We start from the raw sequence: 24974 nt of genomic DNA on the forward strand, positions 1-24974 counted from the left end.
TAAAAATTCTGTTGTGGCAACTCATTGTCAGTATCTCACAGAACTTCGTAAATCTCAGTAAATTAACATCTGGCTATAAAGTCTCACATACTTTCAATCCTGTGGAGCGTTCTGCACCCACTACTGTCAATGGCAACACTCCTGACTTCACTGGAGCCAGGATTTCATCATCTGATTAGTCAGTCGTTTCAGGCTAAAGGCTCTTTTCTCTTTTCTAACTTGTCCTGTGCCATCCCGGATCTCCTGATCTTATCAGCAAGAACTGTCTAAGGTAACCACAAATGAAAAAATCTAGCAAATAAAAACCTGGGAATTTGTATTTTGTCTTTTAAAGTACTGAGAAATTATTTTTCCTCCTCGGTCTTTGCACCCATATTACTACCATAATGTGTTTTGATCTAATTTTTCTTGTATTTCTTAGTACCTGATTACACCAGTGAAAGGAGTAGTTCTGAAGCCTTTTCAATTAAGTATTGAAAACTACTATGAAGATTTACTAGTAATTTGGCATAAAACACTACTAATATCATACATAATATGGTAGGTGATGAAGGAAAACTAAAAAAAAAACAGAGGAAGGCAATTCTCTGACAAAGCAACTATTCAGCCTGGTTGAGAATAATAGTCCTAGATTGTTTCAAATAGGTTGTATTTTTCAGAAATAAATTAACTTCCGTGGTAATGTCAGCCAACAATAAACGATGACATTCCATAGTTTCAATTTTATATTTGTAGATGTAAGGATTATTGTAAACAACTAAGCATGTACACAGGGAGCAGTTGTGCTTTAAGCATGCCATCTAAAATAATTGTAAATGATTGTTCTTGGGTTTCTAGAGAAGTATCATCTTTGCATGAGCAGTGTATGGCATTATCTGCTAGACTAGACTATTGTGAAACTTTTGCAAGAATGACTGTAATTCACAAGTACATGAAATGGCAACCTATGTTCTGTTTACCTAAATTAATATACCCTTGATGTAGTGTATATCACTGCCTTCCCCTCTCTTAATGCTCTGATAATAGAGTTTTGTAACTTGTAAAAGGATTACTTCAATCCAATCAGCAGGTGCTGGGATCAGTGTGTGTCAGACAAACACTCGCTAATCCCTTTTCTTACAGCTCCCAGCTGCCAAAGGTGCTCAGTGAAATCCCAATGAAATGGCTGGATACAACCTGGTGTGGACTGACGCAGGTTTTCAGCTCTGGAGGAAATATGGGAAAATACAGGCGATGCTAAACATTGCTTGAATAGGAATGATGGAAGCAGGTATGCTTTTGAAAGGAAATGGAGCTAAGAAATTAAACATTAAAAAAAATTACAACGCTTAATCATGAAATATTTACTCTACCTGGCTCTCTAAATATAGAAGAAGATAAAGAAATTCACTCTACAAAGAATCCCTTCTCAAGGATTATCAGCTACTTAATGGTGTCTTCCCAGTCTTAAAATACAACCACCCCCATCTCCTCCTCCTTACCCCCTCTCTTGAAATCTAAATTATGCCTATGAAGTTTCACCCCTGCAATTACTTTGCTTTAAATAAACCTCAACAAAAAGGAGATGATGATTACCATAAAAGGAAAATAATTTGCTCCCTTACAATCTCTGTATTTCTATAGCTCCTTCTGTCCAACTGTCTGAAAGTACTCACATTACTTCTGCAGGGGAGGCAAGTATCATTGCCGTTTCACAGATGGGAAATGAAAGGGCAGAAACACTGAAGTGAATTTCCCAGGGCCACAGAATATGCTCCTAAACCACTTATTTTACAGGGAAATTCAGAACTCAGTTTTCTTGACCGCTGTTTTTTCCTTTTCCCATGATCATGTTTGTAGACAGGGCTAAAGGTCATGCAACCTTCATGAATCCATATCTGATAAAATTTTTGTAATTAGAGCATACCAAATGTTCTGACTCTAATGGAATTAGAATAGGTTTCGGTTTGGGGGTTTTGTTTAGAAGTACAGGGTTTAAGTGGTTGATGAGTAGAGGAATTTAATTTATGCACATTAGATTCTGTTTATACAAAGACATGCCAAACTAAATAATAAAGATTTAAAAGATGAATTAGCCAAAATCAGTTTCCAGGCTTTCTGTACTTCTTATAGTAGATTTCACAATAAAAATCTGCAATTATAAATAGCCTTTAAATAAAGGAAGAATGTTGTTTCAAAAAATGGAGGGCTAAACCTCTTAGCCAAATACTGCTATTTCATAGCATGAGATATGTTGTGACATTTCTTAAAAATAAATCCAAAACAAAAAAAAACCCAACCTCCCCATTAAAGATAACTCTGCAGTATAGGAGCTGACGCCAAGGATAGTGTCAGTTGAATTCATCAACTGAGACATTTTGGGAAGCGCTTCTGGTGGCTTTGTTAGAAAGTACAAGCGCAAGCTACACAGCTGAATAAAAAAGTAGCAGGAAAACTGCAAAAAAATATACACATCAAGTCCTTTGACTCTTTGTGATAAATATTGACACCCAGTTCCATTCTCACAGGAAATTGCTATTTTCTTCTTACACATTAAACCTATTTTTCAGATGATCCCTTCTTCTCACTTCATTTTTTTACTAATGGTTTGAACGTCATACCACAATCCAAGACATATTTGTGATTCATTTATATGCCTGCTAATGATGTTGCATGTCTGAAATGAAAACTTTAAAAATATATTACTACACACTAATTACCTAGCTGAAAACACAAAACCAAATTCCCTGCCTTCTTCCTCTGAAAGCCCTGCTAACTCAATTAAGCATCTAAATTTGGGTTCCCGGTTGGGTACTGTGTTTGCAAATTTAGATTTTAATGAATTAAAGTCTGTGTTTCTTTTCAGAGCACTTGTACAGTCATCTTCATTTACTATATATAAAAATTACCAAGAGATAAATATAGAATTCTGAAAACGTCATGTTTAAAAATAATCTCTTCAAGCATGGTCAAGTTCTTCAGAGATAATGAGACCAGGAAAACCCAGGCAACCATGACCAAGTACATCAAAGCGATACAGCACATGATGTGATTTATAGATAGTCTGGCAAATTATGCCTCTGCTAGACAGTGGCCATCTTGAGGTTAGAAAGGAAAATATTATTTCTACAGACATAACATCCCTGCTAGAGCAAAGGGGTAAGCAGTAATACTTTTACTACTCTTCTTAAATATGTGAATAAAAGTGAAAAGGTGCTTCTCCAGGAGCAAATTATGACTCATAAAGGAAATCCCCTCTGTTTTTCAGTGGGGTTTTTTTGGGGAAAAAAAAGGGGGGTATCAAAATTGATAGTGGGAGTTTGTACACAAACACACATACAGGTTTGTGTGAAAATTGAGAATACGCAATATGAAATCCAAGAAGTCTTGCAATCCACGCTATACCCACAGCCTAGCGGCAGAATATGCATAAACACAAGTGAACATATGGTCACCTGTGGGAAAAAGCAGGGAAAGAACAGACTGGATAATCAGCCTTTTCCTTAGAAAACTCCCATAACTGTCAGAGACAGGAAACTTCAAACTCCACAGACATCTTCACTGGTCAAATCCTCATACTTAAGATCATTTTGGAACCGGATTCCTGACCTAGGAAGTTCCATGTTTGCACACTGCAAATGGCAGAGAAGCAACCCAATTAGAGTAACCGCCAGTGAGGACAGTAAGCAGTGAAGAAACTCTTTTCCACAGAAGTACTTTCAGGACTTAATGGAGATGACTGTGGGAGAAGACGTGCCTGACTTCTGCCCTATCCCTTCCATGTCACACTCACAGCCACGTCAAACCAACATCCAGCAGGAGACCGAGCAATGCTGGCCATGAGAAAGATGCAGCTGGCATCTACCCAGCTCCCAAATCTAGAGGAAGTGTCCCATTTTTTAGGTAACCTTTTGTCTATGCTCCATGGGATTTTCAGCTGAGGTTGGCCTAGCTCAGTGATTCTCAAATTCTCAAATATTCTTCTTATGAAAGCATTCAAAAGGGATTGTGAAGTGATAGTAGAAAAGCTTTAGAAGTGCATAAGCTGAAGACATCCTACCTACTCCTGGGACTCTTGGGTTTCCATGGAAGCCAGTAAGGGATAACACTTTAAAGAAGTTTGAGGAACACTGGTCTAATCCACAGATGAGGATATTTGAAGTGACAGAGGGCAAAATAAGAACAAGGGAAAGACAATGTTAAAGAGGACAGAAAAAGAAGCCAAGAGCAGACTGTAGAGGTCAACAAAAAAGTGAAATGATGAAAGAAGACACCGTACTGCAAAGAAAGAAAATCAGAAGAACAAAAACCAGAACACAGCAAATGAAGAAAATGCTATGGGAAGAAGTGAATTTTGGTCATAACTGATAAATGTCAACATTTCCTCCTGTGCTGTTTCTTTTCCTCGGAACACCTCCTCTCACATGCTGAACCAAGGAGAAAACATTGAGAGAGTGACAGTAGCAGTTTTGAGTAGACAGTACACGTACAACAGAAGGAAAAAGCAAAATAAAGAACCTAAAATACAGTGCATGTGTGTGATGGCTAAGGATCTAGCAGATTGGGAATATATTCTTGAAGAAAAACTGTGATCAATTCAGAAGAGACTGAAAAAATGAGTAGATGGCATCCTTTTCCATCATAGAAGTAACTGACCATAGACAGCACATCCTCAGTTTGGTTTTCACAAGCTTTTCCAATGTGTATTTAGTATCTTTCAGCGAGCTCTCCAAAAATGGAATAGTTTGCTCTTAGATAATGAGGCCAAAACTAAACTCGCAGAATCAAATCTGACAAACCCAGGTGCAGAACTCCTTTACACTTTCATGTCGTACTTTCATGTCTCAAAAAAGACTAATGAGGGACAAAAAAGGGCAAAAATATTACCCTTCGATACGATCTGTTTTCTATTAAAGTCAATATGATTAGTTCTGAGAGCAGAGCACTAGGGCACCAGAGAATGGAGGTCTACTCCTGGCTCTGCTTCTGACCTTAAGGTTAGTCTTGGTCAAGACAGTTCCTTGTCTTTGCCTGAGCCTCCTGGACTAAAAAGACAGGATAATGATATTGACCTTTAAAAAGAGCTTTGAACCTACTGATCAAAAGTGCTATGTAAGAGTTGGCTTATTATTATTTTGGTTACTGAAGTGAGTTGAAAGACTCCCGGTGACTTTAATCAAAATTTCTTCTATCAGGCCCCAGAATCCTACCTGAAGGACAAAGTTTCTCAAAATTCAGTTGTAAGGATACATGTATGCTAAGTCAAAGGCTGGTGTATACCCTCAGATACTGCAGAGTTTTCTTGACTCCAGCAGAACTTTAAGTGACGCAGAAGTAATTTCTGGACTTCCAGAAGAACAGCATATTAGGCACCATTAGTACATTCACTACATCAATAGTAATTAGACACTATTCTAATGCTTTCAGTCAAACTGGTCTAATGCAAAGACACCAGTAGGTGAAAGGAGGCAATGAGGAAAGAAGAAAGCACTTTTCTCAGGCAGGTATCACATATGCTTACCCGAGCAGTAGCAGGACATCCCTCTTGCTGTAAGCCAGCACTGTCCTGGGGATTTTATGTTGCTGCTCCTGTGTGGCTGCTGTGGTTAATCAAACCAACTCTTCTGGGTGCCTCCCTACTAAAGCAGTAGATACCTCCAGTTAGAAAAGCTCTGGGGTTGGATTCTGCCTTAGCTTCATCCTTGACAAATTCCACCTCTTAACTACACCAGCCAACCACGCTGGCATGGTGACTGTCTCTTACTGTTGTGGTCTACATGGTTTGTTATGATTCTTACAGATCAAGAACCCTTGATGTCTTTGACCTAACACATAATTATACTGCATTCAGCTCTGGGGCCCCCAACATAAGAAGGACATGGACCTGTTGGAGCAAGTCCAGAGGAGGGCCATGAAGATGGTCAGAGGACTAGAGCACCTCTCCTATGAAGACAGGCTGAGAGAGTTGGGGTTGTTCAGCCTGGAGAAGAGAAGGCTCCAGGGAGACCTTATGGCCCCCTTCCAGGACCTAAAGGGGGCCTACAGGAAAGCCAGAGAGGGACTTTTTCCAAGGGCATGTAGTGATAGGACAAGGGGTAATGGCTTTAAACTGAAAGAGGGTAGATTTAGGTTAGCTATAAGGAAGAAGTTCTTTACTGTGAGGGTAGTGAGGCACTGGAAGAGGTTGCCCAGAGAGGTTGTGGCTGCCCCATCCCTGGCAGTGTTCAAGGCCAGGTTGGATGGGGCTTTGAGCAACCTGGTCTAGTGGAAGGTGTCCCTGCCCATGGCAGGGGGGTTGGAACTAGATGATCTTTAAGGTCCCTTCCAACCCAAACCACTCTGTGATTCTATAATACATACAAAACATGATTTTATAATGACAGTGCTTCTTCAGGTATTATTACTGCATGCTATTTAACAACTGCTATGTTTAAGCTAAAAAACCTTTGATTCTGTCTGATGAATGAAGCAAACACACAGCCTATGGCACTTTCTGCTACAATACCACACTGTCTGCAAGAGCATTGCAAAGAACATTTGTAGGACTACAGATATAAGGTTAGTTCTGTAACCTGTAATTTTCTGAGTGAACCCAGTAAAGTTCCAACGTGGTCCACACGCAGGTAATGCTTGGAATAATCTCATGGTAGAGCAGGTACATGGGGGTTTGTTGTGTTGATGGTATCTTTATATAAAGTCCATCTACTCAAGCAAATAATGTCTCAATTAAAGCATTTAAATGATCTCTATCTATTCTGCTGGTAAGATTTGTCACTGGCAAAGACATGTGACATCTCTTACATTAGCTTTTTTCTATAATGGGACACAGGCAAATTAATAGTGTTCTTATTACATACATCTCCTCCAGTACTTATGTGGCTGAGACCACTGAAAATTAAATTTTGTAAATTATCACTACTTTGCTTTTCATCATTTATGCCACTATATATTTGCAATTTCCTCATCCTGAGGAGCGAAAACAGCCTTGTCAACTTCATTTGTACACTTCTGTAAGAGATGAAAATTGCAAATTTTGCAAGGAAAAGTTTTAAAATTTAAAATGCCAAAATTTAAAATGTAGTTTTTCATTAACAGTTAAAAGACGTATATTATATCTCTGCTCACAAACATTTATCTATACTTACATGAGGATACTGTTGCTGTACATGGTATTTGTACACAAGCATACATGTAGGTATAAAGCACCCACCACCGAATACTCATCTCAAGGCACATGACACTAATAAAAATATATGAAACCTAAAAATATGCCACTATTTAAGGGAGTAAGAAGGCCTAGCTAAACATGGAGTAACATTATTACCAAAGGTAATTATAGGCTTTTTCTGTGTCATAAAAATATCACCAAGATCTAGGGCCTGAATCTGATCCGGCTCCCACCTGTTAATCAGTCATGTGCAGATACAGCCTTGGGTGCAATTTCAGTTCTCAGATTTTTCTGCTGTATCTTTTTTCTATTGTTATCTCAGTAGACATCTTCACTTTGGTAAGATGGATATTGAACTACCATCCTGCTGCACATTCCAGGAGATATGCACACAGCAAGCAGCTCGGCATCAGCTCACACATGAACAGCCTTAGCTCCCATAAAATATTCATTCATTTAAAAAATATTTGCACCCTGCTGTCAAACTTAGACAAATTCATACTGAGCTTCAGAAAATAGCTGTTTTAATGGTAAATGATGTTCCAGAAACCTCTTTCAGGCTAAACACTCTCGTCAAAATTATTTTAATAAGAAAGATTAACAATTTCAACATTAGCTGCTAATCCCCTTTCATTTGAAACTGTGCTGATAAAATTCTTTGCTTGTCATTCAAATAGTAAGTAATAATTATAGATTTGGGGCCTCCATCTCTTGCTTCATTAATAGTAAATTGCATGGAAGTCTGAAGCATAAAGTCAGCTTTGATACATCTCAAAATGCAATTTCCATAGCTTTCCTTAGCTATGTACAATTAATTACAGAGTTAATAAGGGGAATATGTTAATGAAAGGGAAATTATTCACTCAGACCACCTGGTCTTATCAAATTTCTTTAATATGTTTCCTTCTTTCTGTGAATTTGGATGACAGCAAGAACACAAATCATGGTGTGCATTGCTAGTCCTTTAGTATTTTTATTTGCAACCAGCTAAAGTCCACTTACATTAAATATGAAAAGAATGTAAGAACTAGTCACTATTAAATAACTGACTGTCTTTGTTTTCTCAAGTTTAGTACCTTTTTAATTTTAAAACAAAAATGCTTAAACACCTTTATAATTACCAGACTCTCTTCAATGCTCAGAGTATAAATACAATGCATCCAATAAGGAGACGTTGTTATTTTTTGTTTATTTTCTTTAAAGAAATGTGTTGTGTGTGCACATATTTAGTAAAAGAAATACAGAAACGTGCTTCAATTCACTACACTGACAGCTACTAGAGCTTAGAGCACTAGGGTTACTGGATGTTCATTGGAATATTTTAGATAGTACAAACAGCCCGGTCAGAAGGAGGCAAACCTTCACATAATTCATTTTAAAAATAATGCAGTTGTGATACATAGTCAGAGAAATATTTTATAAAGACACATCATATCCAGAAACCAACCATCTTCAACAGACATTAATGGATTTACTACTAACCAGACTGAGGACAGAAGCATTTTAGGACCTGGACACCAGCCCTCATAGTCATTCCAAAAAGAAAAGGGCAGAGAATAATTCCCAGAGCAATAACAGCTCATGCTTGAAGGAGGTAATGCTTGTGAGCAGTTTGTCACCCCTCCCTTCTATTCTTGGTTCAATTCGATGGTACAGCAAGCAGCCAGAAACAAGAGGCAACTTGTAATTCTCCCTAGCTATGAATGGGGTTTTCTTGGCCAGCTGGGCAACCTAAAGCAGCATTAGCACACGAGTTTAGGACAAGAGGATGAGGGAGACACGACAGCACTGAACGAGAGCTACCAGCTAGAAAAAGCAAAAAGATATTACCCTAATCTGAAACAAAGGAAGAGTTATATAAAAGGCAGAAATTCATAGCAGAAGTATGTATCTTATAAAGACATGCTGGAGGGAGGGGGAGTTGGAATATTTGAGGGTAGTAGACTTTAACTTTACCTGGTTTTGACCAAAAAGTAACATAGTCCTCCTTTATGGAACAGCAAATACTATGTCATCCACAAGTGAAATTCACAGTTTATTTTAATGTTTATCTCCTTATTTACAAATGTTTCCACAGCTGCATTGTGGGTACATATGTAAAATTGGACCATTTTTTCTGTGTTCTACATATTAAATTTTCCAAATACCACCCAAATTCTGATACCATACTCACAAAACACTGCCAAGTTAAGGCCTAATCCCAGAAAGAGTTGCAGAAAGCAAAGTATGAATTTTTTTACCTTGCCCTGACGATGAGAATAAATGAACTTTGGTCCATCAATGGAGGGATTAAGCTCCCTTCATTGCCAGTAGCATCTTAACCAGAGCACTTCCAATAACTTCTGTTGGCATAGCCCACATGAAGAGAAGGAGCTCTCCAAAATACCACTGGAGTTCTCCTGGGTACCTTAAACTGCAACTGGTATAGCAGTGCAAAAACACAGTGCCAGTATGATGTCCCTTCTTTGTAAGCACCACGAAGCAAGCTGCAGTTTCATCCTGGACTGTTATGTATTTTCAGCTCTGAAGCTGTAGTCCCATTTACCAACATCATTTGATCTTAGTGGTGCATCACATCTTGCAACGTGCATGAGCCATTTCTTTATCCCACAGTGAGTCAAAGCTCACCTCCTTCCCATGCCTGAACTTTGCCACCAGCTCAGAGATGTTATAACATGTATTATCTTGGCCTCTTGCCTGAGAAGTCCTTCTGAACCACCCTCTTTCTAGTGCTCTTCTCCTTCTAAATAGGCACTTCCACCTGTTAGATCCAAAATATGATTAACTGCTACATCTGCTACAATGAATTATCAACACCTTAATGTACAATGTGAGCACACACAATAGGACAAACACAGAGAAGAGCACTTCATTACTTAGGATGCATTTGGAGCCAAAAGACCAGACCGGTAGCCTCCTAGACAAGAGCTCATCTCTGGTTTCTGCCACTAATGAGATGCTCAGAAGCAGCTGAGGACCCAGTAACATCCCTTGTCTTCAATCTGAAGTATCAAAACCCGGATCTTTTTCATTAAATGACCTCCTAGCATCTCTTGCTACTTGCTACAACTGGTACTTATCTTGCCTTGACATTACCTGGATGTTCTCTAGAAATGGAAAATAAGTTCAGATAGCCACCAAGTTTGTGTCAAATATTTCTCCCAATGTAACACTTTAAAATTAGTACACTAGAATATTAATAGCAATGTTTTCTTCATCCTTCGACTAAAAGCCTTAGGGAATGATATAAGGTGGCTAAAAGTGTTCAACCAAAGCAGCTTAAACAAAGCTGGAATAAACACCTCACACTCAAACAACACACCAAGGTGTAGTCACAGAAATTTGGCAAGTTACTTCTAATCATGAATACATTTGGGGAAAACGACTGACAGGGAAGAATTTAGGAAAAAAAAGAAAGATTTTGAAATTAATTTCATACCATGTTCAAGAGGAATGTTTTTCTTGATTTAATACCGACTCTGTAATTGTCGTTATTTCCTAAGGCCCATTCAACAAGATTAATATAGAAAAAGGGAGGCAACTGAACATGAAACAAATAAAAATGGAAGAATCAAAGGGTAACCTGTTCATGAATATTTTTTCTGAGTTTTATTGATGAAATCTATGTAGTACATACATCCATTTATTAGATTTATGGCTCTATTAGTAAAGCTGTTTTCATATGCAAAGCTTTTCTTTGTTGCTGTATCTCAAGTCCTGGCTTTAAACAGACAGAGGCAAATGTTTTAAAAATAACTTAAACATTTAGGAAGGGGAAAAAAACTAAAAAGAAGGGATAAACACCATTTCATCAGCAGAAGATCTTTCAGGTGGCAACCAGTTCCACTCATCCCTAAAAGCATGACAACTCAGGGAAAGAGGGGTAAAGATTTTCCCATTCATAGTATATATGTCTTTTTGGAATATTGGCTATCTTGTCACTGAGTAATGCAATACACAACAGCCTTTTCCCTTGTAACTCCTCTTGTCTGACTGTTCATGATGAAATGGCCTTTAGGGCCAAAGCCTTCTTGGGACTTACATTTCATGAGACTCCTCCAACTATTTAAACTGGCACAGTTGAAAGGTAAGTTGGGATTTAGATCCACTTAGGACATGTTTAAGGAGTTTATGCTTTTAGCTAAACTTTGCCACTGATTTGTTTCCCTTCCCACGTGAGGGAGGATTTTTTTCTTCATTTTCTCAGCTGTAAACTTTTTTTTTTAAACAGAGTATTTCTATTCTTGAAAGTCATAAAAAGCTAAAGAGAAATTAATGGTGGTAGAAGGAAATGGTGGAAAAAGAAAAAAAAAATTTAAACCCACTAAATAATCAAATACACTATAATTGTGACAAAGACCTTGTTTTCCATACCTGCAGTCCTCACCTTTGTCCCTGCTAGCATTAATCAACTCTGCTGCGTGTGTCCCTGGGCAGTGCACTGCACTCATACTGTGCATCATGCTCCTTCGCTCAGGAAATGTTTTGTGTGTATATAGATTAAGCTCAAGGTGGAAAGTACACCTGCATCTAGCACAGTGCTATCGGTCCTCACATGTTGGAGTTTCCCTCTTTAGAAAAGTGTGTTTAGATGCCTTTTGCTCATGCTTTTATTGCAGCTTTTAGGAATAAAATCAAGATATTTCAGCGAAATGTGGTGCAGGATTTAACAAATATTTTTGCTTGTTGGAAAGTGTCTTCTATCACACAATCCCCCACTCTTCCACATTCAATTAAAAGAAAATCTATAGCAGCTAGCTACCCCATAGAGTTCACTTCAAACAGAATTTATTTTAAGAAATGAGAGTGAGGGAAAATTGCTTAGAAACCATCAAAAAGTTACTATGCAGAGACTACAGGATACCGATGTTATCAAAAAAAACAGGTTCAACCTTGGAAACTATTCCCTGCTTGTTACCCTTCTCAGTCCCACAGCAACCCTGCCACTGATTCAGCATCAGAACTAAATTGGATGCAAAATTCAACATCTTGGGTTTGACGGATTTCCCAGCAGCAGGTCTCTGACCCATGTGCCCCTTAGTTCAGGTTTTGTCCCAGGAGATGCTCACAGGTGCTCACCCTCTGGGACACAAACTGTCCAGAACCTTCTTTTAACATGAAGTTTTCATATGAGGCTATCCTTCTCTATGAGGAAAGACCTTTCGGTTTTGCAGGCAAATTGCCAAAAAAAAGGGGATCAAGTGGACTTACACCTCCTACATGTGAAGCCTTAGAATTCAGTCTCTAGTTCATTTGCTCCCACTGCCTCATTCAGCCCAGTTACGAAACTTCCTTCTGAAAAGTATGGTATGTGCAAACTATCACAGGCTATTATTATTTCCCAATACACCAGCTTCCTACCCTCAGGGAAAAGAATCTTCAGATTTCCAGCTTAAACAAGTACTGAAGAGGACATTTTGGAGATTCACACCTTCTGAAATTCTAATTTATGTATAATGCTCCAAATTTTGCACGTCTGTCTTTACAAGGAAAAAAAAACCCCAAAACACAGAAAATCACTTCTGCTTCTGCAAATTCCCTCTCATATACGGTATTCAGATAACAACCTCAAAATGTTATCATCAAAAGCATACGCTCCCTTCTTGCAGTACTGTTCTTAATTTAAAAACTCATAAAAGATTATAATTATTTTAACCAAACAAGCGTGGCAAGATACCAAGCAGATGTGGGGTCCAATCTACCTAACTTACGTGCTAAACTTGTGCTTCAGCACGAACAAAAGAGACTCCTTCATCTAAGCTGCAGACGTCAATGGGACGGTGCAGGCACAACGGGAGGCGTCCCAAGAGATACCATCTCCCTGCCTGATCCTCTGGAGACCTTCCCAGCCACCCACTCACTTCACCAACTAGAAGGGAAGTTTATGGACTCAAGTCAATGACAGGACTTCATTAAGTGCCTAAAATGAAGGTGTAAGTTAGGAGCCCAAGTCAGGGAGACTAAATCTCTCCTGGACACCTTCAGACACCCCCGGTTCTCTTGCTGGACTGCGAAGGGAAGTGTTGCGCTTTATTAGGACTTCGCGGCACTTGAAATACAGATGCACATCTGTGAATAAAGTGGATGAAAATCTATTTCTGAGTTCCTACTCCTTTCCTTGCTGTGACCTTCCAAAACCCAATTGTTTTGCTGTAAAACCAACGGTTACCGAAATGAGGGCACTTTGCTGTTGCTCATGCTAAAACCAGCCAGTCAGTGCCACAAACGCGACTGCATAAAACATGCCTCTCTAATTACACTTTCCAAAGTGCTTGGATCTTTTAGAAAGACAGAATCAAAAAGTGCCATATGGGCCATCCTCCTGCTATAAATGTGAGGAAAAAGAAAGTGAAAAGGAAAAAAAAAAAGCTCTGAATGTTGTTATCGCTGTCCTTCTGGGCCTCCTGAGTCCTCCTGGCTTCCTCCTGCCAACAGTACAAACTACCTCATGCTACTGTCAGCGGTGCGGAGACATTGTCTTCGCTGTAGAGGAAAGTGGCAGAAATGCAGCATTTTTCTCTCTGAAAGACTGGTATCAGTCTAAGTAAGGAGACCGTCCCACAGCCACATGGGTTTGGAAGATTCCTGCTTTCTCCAGACCTCAACTACTGTAAATGATGGGCTAACCACAAGTGGCAAGTCCTCCAGGAAAACAGTACCTGTGACCAACCACAAGCTCCAGTAAACCCAAACCTGAGATGGCTGGGATATCACTTCAGGTACGACTTGCTAGCATTTTCCAGCAAATTAAACAGCTTTACAGAAATGCTTCTGACCAATGCTACCTCTGAGCAAGATTACATGGAGTCAGTCAGCAGCCGCAGACACATTTCTGCTAAGCTACTTTCATTAAAGATTTATTCTGCTTATAAATCAAAATAAAATATTTCCTGCTGCCACTTCATACTGTAATCCATTGTTTAATTTTCTCTGAGGAGGTTCTGGCACCTACGAACAATAAAGACTGAGGAGCCCTAGCTCAGCTAACTGCTACTTTGCTGCACACTGTGGAGCTGAAAAACACGTTTACAGACCTGTAAGTGCATCTACCCTACAAAGCAGATGGTATTTGCCATTCTTACCAGGCCCCTCGCTAACATTTCTCATTGCTTTTTTAGGCTCTGAGAAATTTTTCATGGAAAATATCTACAAAATTTAAAAGATAAGAGGATTGTGGCAGCAGGAAAAGGGAAGAACTGGAAAACTTCTTATAATGAATGATATAAAAATTGTGAAGTGGCCCCTCACTCTCCTCCACTTGTAGCTGCAGGCCAAGGGGGGAAAATCTCACCTCTGGTGAGGCCCTTCTGTGGCTGAACTCCAACAAGCCACAGCATCTCCAGGGGGAGAGAAATTCAGGCAAATAAGGTATTACAGAGATGTGCATTTATTTTTGAGCAAAACATAAATTGGGTCAGCTCTCTGGTTTCAGCGTGACCCACGGTGACACAAAACACAAGCATTTCTGATCAAGTCCAATCATCTGCTTCAGTGCTGTAGCTGAGCGATGCTGCTCTTCCCATGTAAACCTAACCTTCAGCACATCTTGAATTTACGGTTTAACTACTTCCCTGAAGTAAACATCCCACTGCCTGCCTGACCCTCCTATTAGGCTTGCCCTGATACCCAGGCTAAATGCATCCTTTCGATTCTAACCCATATTTTCTTCCCAATTGTATCATCTATGTCCATTAAGAACAACTTTTCCCCATCCTGCATTTCAAAGCACATAGGGAAACTCCCCTGAATCACTGATTTTTGTTTATTCAGCTTAGACTAAACAAATTAACTATTTTTACTCTCTGTGTGGCTTGTACTCTCAAGACACTACAACATTTCTTTTACCCTTCTTTGAACCCTCACCATCTAAGATATAACATATGCTGATAGATAGCTAACATATGTATGCATTCATCATCAGGGTTAAAGAGGATTGAGTGAATTATGGACACTGAAGACCATAACAGTGATCCTGACCAATCTGACTATTTTTTAAAGTTTTTTTATGACCATATGAAGAAAATTCTTTCTTGTAATTTTGCAGAAATTCCAAGAGCCAGAAGAAGTGGTTCCCATATGCAACTTTCTCTCCTTTAAGCTTGATTTTGTGATTTTTTTATTTTTCCCAATAATATAACCGAAACCAATTTTTGCTCAATTTAAAGTAGCTGAAATTGTTTGCAAATGTTAAACTCACATTTCCATCTACATAGGAAATTTTGCTCTTATTTCCATACAAATAAATTGCCTTAGAACCTTAAGACAGGAATTTGTACTTATTTTGAGGTTTGGCAATTGAAAACAATCTTTTTTCCACCAAGCATTTTAGTTAACTATGAGAGGAAATCAAGTGAATTTTAATTCTGGTTAGGCACAAGTGGGACAGTAAAAACTACAATAAATGATCTTCTGTCATGGGAGCAACCCTTCCAAACTGCACTTGTATACCGGATTTTAACATAATACTTAATTAACTCCTTTTTTTGGGGGGATAGGCAGCGACAGGGGAAGAAGTGTTTACTCAGGATGACATACTCCAATGAAGCATCTGGTTTACAATCCTGCCCTGCTTTTGCTCAGTTTTATAGCTGACCTGATCAAGGCTGAAGGAGGTCAGTAACTTGGCTGAGGTCAAATTAGCTCTTTGTTTTTTGCCTGCCTTCATTCCTTTCTCCATTATGTGAGGTGGCTTATAAGAACTTGAAAAATACCTAAGAAGATAGTACTTTCAAATGTCAGTCCAGAAAAAGAGGCAAAGAAGTTGAAAAATTATGACCCAAAAGTATGGCATGGTGGAGAGGTTTTCTTCTGACAGACCCCGCTGGTGAGTCTTCTCAGTGGTGAGTAAAATAGATCAACAGGGAAGTTTCCAAAAGCATGGCAACACTACCAACTGGAAAGGATGCTTACTTTAGATCAACCATACCAATAAAGAGCAGAAATCAAATATAGAAAGCAAAATAACGCCTGACTCATCATCTTCAACATCACCTAACTTCTTCGTAGCTAATTTCAATGCACTCTACAAAGACGGCAAATATTTGAAGAAGGAGGAAAATAAGGCACAAAAAATGGGGGATCACTCTACAGCTCTCCCAGCAGGACACTAACAGAGAGAGACAAACAAGCTGCAGTCAGTTCCAACCACTGGACCCTGACTCTTCCATACACACAGACCTTCATGTGTCCATCTTCTGCACTGATACTGGTCGCAAGTCATGTTTGGAAGTAACCCAAGTTTTCCAATGCAGACTCCATCAATAAAATATATTTGGATCATTTCAAACATAGAAGACATCCAGCTTGGAAAAAATTCAGCCAAGGACAACAAAATTCAGGCAAGGCTCAAAATTCAGATCCTTTTCTAAGAGTAATGGAAAACAAATTGCTCCACATCACTAATATTCTGTTGCCTTCTCAGCTCAGATACCTCCACACACTGAAGATACATGAGAAAAAGCAGCAAGCCAATCAGAAATTTAGCAGTTTTCTTCAGTTGTCCAAGCTGCGGTAAACATAAATTAATAGGACAAAAGGACAACACAGGGTTTATCTTTTTTAAAGCAAGCACACAAACTATTTGTATCTCCAAGCTAAAAGAATGTTCCCCAGAGAGGAAAAAACCCAATATAATAAAAAAGAAATGGAAATAAAACCCCCTTTAGTTTTAATTATACAAAGCTAAGATTACCAACAAAGCTGAGGAATATTTTCTACCTGTGAAAAGACAGCTTCCCTTTCTTTAAAAGTCATCTCTTTCCAAAAGCAGAGCAGGTACCTTAAATTCTGACAGAATTTCTCATGCCACGGAGACAAAAATGCCTTACCAAGATCATGTGACCGGTGGAGATGTCCATGTTGGACTGAACCGGCTCCTCGCACCAGGACGATGTGCTGCTCCGGGCCGAGGGGCTGGGAATGGGCCCATCGCTAAATTGTGAAGAAACGCTATTTATTCGAGAAGCATGCAGGGGCTCCGGGCGATCAGATGTTTTCACTGCCATGCGCTGACGGCATAGCTCCTGGAGAGAGAAAGAGGAAGAAACAACCTACGGTTAAGAGTAATTACAGGATACAGTCTACTAAAGACATATGATTTACAATATGTTTCCAGGCTGGAAGTGTTTTCCCCCTCACTGCAGTGATTTTTGGGAGGCGGTCTGTTCTGTTAGGCACATCTACAAAGAAATACTCAATGAAATTACTATATGATGACTACCCTAACCTTTCAAAAGTGTAATTAGGGCTGCACGCACATCTCCTTTTAGATAACCAAAAAATAGTATTTTGAAGCTCGACTTCTCTAACAGATAGCCTTTTTTCTCCCTAATACCACCCCGCATTCTGCGAAGCCACTTTTGAACTGCGCAACCTCCTGAAGTTAATGGGGTTGCACGGGAGTAATTGAGAGCGCTGCTTGGCCCTGGATATGCAAACTCAGCAAGCTCAAGGCAACTGAATTGATGTGCTCTCCAGTATAAATCCTAGTTGATAGATGCCTCATTTCTCTTCATTAAAATAGCAAACTCACAACACTTCCTCCCTGATGTGGGGCAGAGAGGATGAAGAATGACATTAATGAAGAATAAAAGCAGAAATCTGTCATTGTATTGTTTAAGCAGCTTTGGCGAAGAAAGAAAATTCAAACTATCACACACGCTAACGCAAGCCGTGTTAAAACACCAAAATAGATCGCCCTGGGAATACGTATTTTCAGTTGCTCCCGTGCATAGAAATCATGCAAAAATACAGAATCCTGGTTAGGTAACGGAAAATCCTGCTGGTAAAACCAACTCCTTACAGTATAAAATTCTGACTCTTAATGGGATAAACAGACCCACAGTTACACCGCCATTGTTATAATGCTTTTAGAATCAGATATGTGTGGTGAAATCCCAGACAGTATAATAAAATTATCATTTTTCAACATATGTCTATTGTCCATGAGAGATACTTGGCTGCCTGTGGTGCACAGCAAGACCAGCTAGTCCATAGTATCTGGACATATTGCACACACGGTGTGGTTACACATTTGTCTCAGATTACTCATTCTGCACAGATGAGTACTAAGAGCACAGTCTCTTGCCTCAGGCTAACAAAATAATACAGTCTGAAGAATTCATACTGTTGAAATGCCATGGCTTCTGTTTTCTTATTCATTGATAATATAGTTGCAGCCCAAGTGCCATCAGCAGGATGATCTGAAAACCTCCAAATATCAAGTGCAATAAAATCTGCTTTTCAGATAGGAGTTAGAAATATAACTTTAAGACTATGTTTTTTCTTTTAACCTTGCAAACTTTAGGACACTGAAAAGGAATCCTAATCCATGCAGTAGCAAGCATTCAGACAAACCTCCTGAAACCGTTATATTGACTCTCCTCTTGCTAATACATGGCCATGATTAAAGAACCCTCCAAACATTTTCTTCTACCAAAGCTTTTGGCTGACTTGCCATTACAGATGCTTATGTGGAATTACACTATTTTATGGTGTGTAATACTTTTTTTTATAAATATATATATACACACGCGTACAAATTAAGATACACTGAGACAAAATGCGTATCGTATATAAACAGGATATATTTTGTTGTCCATCATAAAAATACAGTAAGCAGAAGTTTGGGAAGCACAGATTACTCCTTGTATGTGGTGTCAGTTATTGGAATAACTGTACAGACTGTCCCAAGTGAAACTGCTACCTGACTCCATCACTGCATTTTGTGTATTTATTAATTTTGTCCATGCCATGTAAGAATTTTTCAAATTTTTACAAAAAGTAGGATTTTTTCCACACTTGACTAGAATGTTTTCTGTAACTTTTTACCTTCATTACTTCCTACTGACAGTAACAGGAAAAGTATTACGAAAAAACATTAAACTTCAAAAATACTTTAAATTGAGCCACATACAGTAGTGTTAGATAGGTCCGTTAAACTATCAGTATTAAAACCAAGACTATTTAATAAAGGAAAAAATGTTATTGTATCTCTTTTTTTTAAATATAGGGACAAAGAAAAAAATCTCTCCTTCTCCTTTTCTCTGAAGGATCACACACGTCATAAGATAGCAATAGTCCAAAATGGTTATTGCTAACCTCGGAACGACCTTGCAGTAGTGTAATTTCAAATCCTTGCTTTTAGCAGATTTTGGGAAAAGTATAACAGTGTGGAAACTTTTTAGACAGAAAAATAAATCTACTGAAAAAAGCTGTTCAGATGTTTAGATATCAGCCATTCTCAGAGGGAATGGTTTATTGGTCTAGGCAAAAGTATTATAAGTAAAGGTATAAAAATACGTAGTCTATCACATAACAGCTAAAAGGATGTGTCTTCTGGCTAGCATGCCATGTGGCGTAGATACAAATTTATTATATTCTAATAGACATCCTGCCACTTGACTCACCCCAACTCTGTGCTAACAATAGCATTTGTACTCAAACAGGATCTTTGTTTTTAAGTTGATCTGTTCCTGCTGCTCATATCCTGCCTCAAGTCATAATCCTCTGCTTTTACAAGTGGTTGCTGTGGAAAGGATTATAGACCTCTGCTAACAAAAAAGAATCAGGATCAAGTGAACTCTAAGAAATTAATATACCACTTTTATGCAAATGAAAATGACAAAAGAAGCAACATTATAGCCAACTGGTTCTGGAATAGATTAACCTCCAACTAAAAAGAATGTTTTGGACATAAAATATTTAACATGTTACTAAGCAATGTTGTTTTAAAACTGTTTAACATGTCCACAGTCCTCATGAAAGAAGGTAAAGTTGAGAAACAACAAATCTAAATAAGTTTTAAAACAAAGTAAACTGCTCTCAAATATTAACATATTTATTTCCTGACATATATAGAACCAAAACAATTATTCCCAGAACTGCTGTAACTGTCAAATACCTTAAACAAAGCAACCATGTCAGTGCACACCACCATAAAAAATGTTTAATGTAAACAGGAAGGTCAAATCATAGTTGCAGCAAAAACACCACTGAATTTCTTGACTGGTGTTTTAAATCTCCAGGACAATGGGTTTTCCCCTGCCTGTAAACAGACGGGTTTTGGTTGAATTTATTTCCAGATTGGTCTAACGGCCCTTGACAGCTCTTCCTTCCCCCACTCCCAGGCAGCCCAGCCCAGGCTGAGGAACCTGCCCCATCCCCACGTGCACGTCAGCAGTCTGAGGGCACCTAAGGCTTCTACTTCTTCAAAGCCACCTCCCTGTTAGCCCAACCATTTCCACTCCCGGTTGGGTTTTTTAGCCTAGCACCGGAGGGATCACATCGTTAACACCACCACATATAAAAGCTTTGATGCATGGGGTGTTTTGGGGAGCCAGATGGGTTCCTCCAGGACATACGGACTAGGGAGGTCCAGCTCGGAGCTGGGAAAGGTCTAAACATGGGATTTGGGTTTGCTTCATCCTTGAGGTGGTCAGCAATGTCCCCTTCCTACGAAAGGCACTGGGGTCTCAGCGTGTGGGGTGTTTCACACTGGGTGCTCTCAGGGAAACACCATCCCTGGGCACTTACATAGGTGGCATCACTTTACAAGGTTAAGACCCTTATTAATATGATACCTGTTACCTGCACACTTCTCTGCACGCTCAGGTATGCTCTTCCCTGCTCTCCAAAATCTTTACTCTCATAAGCATTTAGCAAATCAGCCATCTACCAAAACCACAATTAGAATTTAAACTTGACTAAAATGTCAAAGCTGCAAACTGTGAGAATGATATGAGCTGTATTTCTGTATCGTCTCAGCACGTACACCATTAAAAATATTTTCTAAGAATGAATTCAATTTACTGCTGCACTTCTATATTTAGCCGAGTGGCTGAGGCTATTTCTGCCGTACTGCGACTCAGTAATGTCTAGCCGCTGTTTGTGTATAGTTCGAGTGCCATTCTTCATTTAAAAACATCATTTACACCTAAAAAAGCAATCATAATGCATACAGTGAAATATGAAGAAATGATCCTCCTGACCCTTCGGGCTATGATCTAATGGATGGATTGGACGTAAACATTTATTTAAAAGGTAATTTGAAGTTTATGACATTATTTCCCATCACATGGGAATTGCTATCATACTGAGGCACTTACTCTGTTTTTTATTTCCCAACATTTATTATCAAACTTATGTGGTGGTCACATGCAGTATATAATGGAAAAGTAATACCGCTGCGTGACAAAAACTGCCATAACCAAGATAAATATTCTGTAAATAATGTCCAGTTAAATGAGTTCAAAGTACAGCACAATGATCATCTGTAGAGAGCTTTTTATTTGAAACATAATTGATAACCTTAAACAAACCATAAACAGTATTCTCAGAAAACCCCTGGACCTCTTCCAATGAGGTTTTAAAGTGTTCCTAATACTTGGCTGTTCCTCACAGAGACAGGGAGAAGCACGAAGCAACAATTAGTTTCCTCAGGTACAACAAATGGATTTTCAAATCCATACAGTCCACTTGTGAATGTACCACACCGTGGCATAGATGTAGTTTATCCACATTTAAGGAAGGGCATTGAGAGACTTGTTGTGCCTAATGGACACCAACCCACAGGGATGGAGAGCCAGCCTCACCACTATGTTTTAGATGGGTCTCTGAACTTGAAGAGATGAGTAAGAAACTCTCCTCATGTCTGGTTTAGAGATGCAACCTGCTTACCACCAGAAGTATTAGGCCACCCCTCCTGGACATCCCCAGCCAGTGACAGCAGCAGCATTTGCTGCCACGTGGCTTCGTGATGCGCAGCAGCCATCAGTGTCACAGAAGGGCAAGGCAGCAAATGATAATTTAGACAAATTTTAATCTTTCATCAGGTTCGGCTAATACAGTAGGTACCCGGAAAATCCATTAAGACCACATAGTTTGCTAAAACATTTGGGTTTGGAGAGAAATCTATGTATACACCCTGGTAAGGGCTAAGAGTATAGGCAAGCACGGAACTAAAACCAGCTGGAACTGAGGCCTGAATGGTCAATATTGAATCTTTTCCCTTGTTTTATTTGCAAAAATGGAATTTGAAAATCCCAGGGTGGCACGTTACAAGCAGGAGAACTGACCTGAGCATCCTGGTTAAGGGATGGCCAACATGCACTTTGGCTTTCCACTCATTACTCTTAAAGATGAGCCACCCCACCTCAAAGCTGCCTCCAGTGAGGATGCTGCTGTTTATTAAAATATACCTGCTTAATGCAAATACAATATGCAACATCTTCAGGTGGTCTGAGCCCAGTCACTGACCACAGCATGTGAACCGTTCTCATCTAGCTGGTACCGGGCGCACTATAAATGAAGTTATTCAGTCCAAAGTAAATGAAAATAGCTTCATATCTAAAATACTGCTCTCCTTCCTCAGCCACATTCACCTCAGATCTGCTTAATAGCAGCCTGGGATCTGAGGGAAATTCCAACTTTCCAGTTTATTTAGAAAAAGAAATACAATTTCATTACTACATATTAATGAAAAGAATCTATTTTTGTAACTGATCCCCAAATTTACATAATTCCAAACATAAAGTCCAGGAAATAGGCCTAACATTTCCATGCCTTTAAAAATCTTTTGCTTCCCAAATTCAAATGGAAATCACCTGAGCCAGTCCAGAAAAAAGTATGGCACAATTACTTTCAGAATTAACAAAATACAAGAGAGAAAAAATCCTTCCATGGTGTAATTATTAAGAAAATGCAGCGACATTACACAAAGAAATTACTGTTTATTAAAAGTGATAACTGAGTGTACACCAAGGCCTTTCAACCTGACCTGCCTAATATCCTATCAGAAACAAATCTGCTTAAGCAGGCACGATCACAATAGCACTGTGTTCATTTTACATGCAAACCAAAATTGGTTTGTAGTAATTTTAGATTAAAAATGCTGGCTATTAATTCTAAAGGATTCAAGGCTATACTTTATGACAAAATATATAATGAAAACTAAGAATATATGTAACCTTTTATATGCTAGGTATGGAAGAATAAGATCTCTAAAAATGCTTTTCTTCTTAGCTTTAATACATTTAATTAAATAATAGCCTCACTTTCCTTTAGATTAAGGAGGCATTATTCACAGGATGAGACGAGGTCTGCAGGTACAGCATGGATTTAACTGTTCTGCTATGGATGCAGTCAAAACACAGTGAGATTTAAAAAAATGAAAAAATAAGGTAAGCTCATTTTTTTAAACAAATGAATCTAGGACTACAAACATCATTATTCTCTAACTAAATTTGCTTAGTGTTACTACAGGGTGAAGTTAAAGTCATTTGGCTGCCTTTGTTTTGCTTTTGCATACTTAATATGCTTGCAGGTGTTATAAATTTAACTTTAACTTATTTACTGTGTTTGTAGCTTTGGGGATAATTACAGCTTTATTACCATTTATTTTTGAGTTATTGAAATACACTTTCAAGCTTTAGTTTCATTTTAACATACTTTTTGTCCAGAAGTAAAAGAGCTGTTTACATATGTGGAATATTTGTACATATATTTTCTATCCTTGCCTGAAAAGGCAACTACTGAGATCAGTGTGCCTTCAGAAAAGGAACAAAGGGAGATATTGGAAAAATGTTTGAGAGTAATATTTTGAGAGACACAGCATCAAATGTATCATTACATATCCACACTCTGTGCAATTCGTATTTATCTAGCCTTGTATGTGCTAGATCTTGGGAGGAAAAAAAAAGAAGAAAGTAAAATGTATTTATTTGATTGTCAATATAGCCTCAGCCTGCCCAGTTCAGTTTACTTACTATCTGCCCTCTCGTACCACACCACCCTCTCTCTATCTGGATATAACTCCCGAGTCTCGGTGTAAGGGTTTTGCTTTGTTTGATTTTTAAATGACCTAAAAGGCACGGCTGCTGTTTCTCTTTGAGAGCATTGCAGTCAAACACAGGCTTGAGATTCATTTTCCTAACAAAACCCCAATTTTGATTATGGTCTGTGAAATTAAAAATTTCAATTATTTTAGCATTGCGAGTGTTTCCTGGTGGTGACTCATGTAATTACGATTCCCCTTTCTTCATGTACATGAAGAAAGTAGAGGCCATGCAGGAGGGGAAAGGCAAAGAAAACATGGCTAGCTTTATATGGAAAATGACTTCTCTGTTATTTGCATTTATTTGTTTTATTCCCTCTCTTTAAATTCAAGCATTTGCCCAGTCTTATCCTACCAAATCAAACAAACAAAAAGCCATCACGGTCTTGTACACATCTCCAGAAGTTCAGCAGACACAAAAATTTCTGGCTTGCAAAGAACCGAGGACACTGACTATGCAATACAGCTTAAGGAAATATTTTTACTTTAATTCTTTCAGTAACCTCTCATCAATGAGGTAGACATCTAAGTAGCCCAGAAACTCCTGAAGGAGGGAGAGGTCTTTTACATGGCTCATGTCACCAAGGAAGACATGACAGCATAGGTCTAATATTTTCCTGAAATAACGGTAGTGTGTTTTCCCTGCTATCCATGCCAGGAAAGCACAGGCATCTCTGGGCATAATACTGCTTTCCAGAGAGTCAGTGAAATTTGAAGACCATGTCTAGGTTACTCTGCTGTGGACTTTTTTCCTATACAAAAATACAAGAGACCAGTCTAACTGGGACTGTGTGAGTATGACAGTTTATATCCTTGATTTCTAAAAGAGGGAAGAGTTTTATGAAACAGATGCCTGACTTAACATGACTGCAGTACACTGGACTTCACAGATAGAAGATATACAAAGAAAGTTCATTTTTCTTTAAACTTATTTGAACTGGTATTTTCCCTGCATAATGCCATCATGGTCATAATGACATCATGGTGGTTTCTCTC

General features: G+C 38.7%; 1 protein-coding gene across 1 annotated transcript in view; it reads right to left on the bottom strand.

Annotated features, from left to right (window-relative positions):
- Positions 1-24974, bottom strand: part of PTPRN2 (protein tyrosine phosphatase receptor type N2) — a 662435-nt gene that overhangs the window by 67267 nt on the left and 570194 nt on the right. The window contains 1 exon segment of the mRNA XM_075022535.1: positions 16975-17169. Coding sequence (XP_074878636.1) covers positions 16975-17169 — 195 coding nt within the window.

Source organism: Buteo buteo, chromosome 2 (assembly GCF_964188355.1).
Source record: "Buteo buteo chromosome 2, bButBut1.hap1.1, whole genome shotgun sequence".
NCBI lineage: Eukaryota > Metazoa > Chordata > Aves > Accipitriformes > Accipitridae > Buteo > Buteo buteo.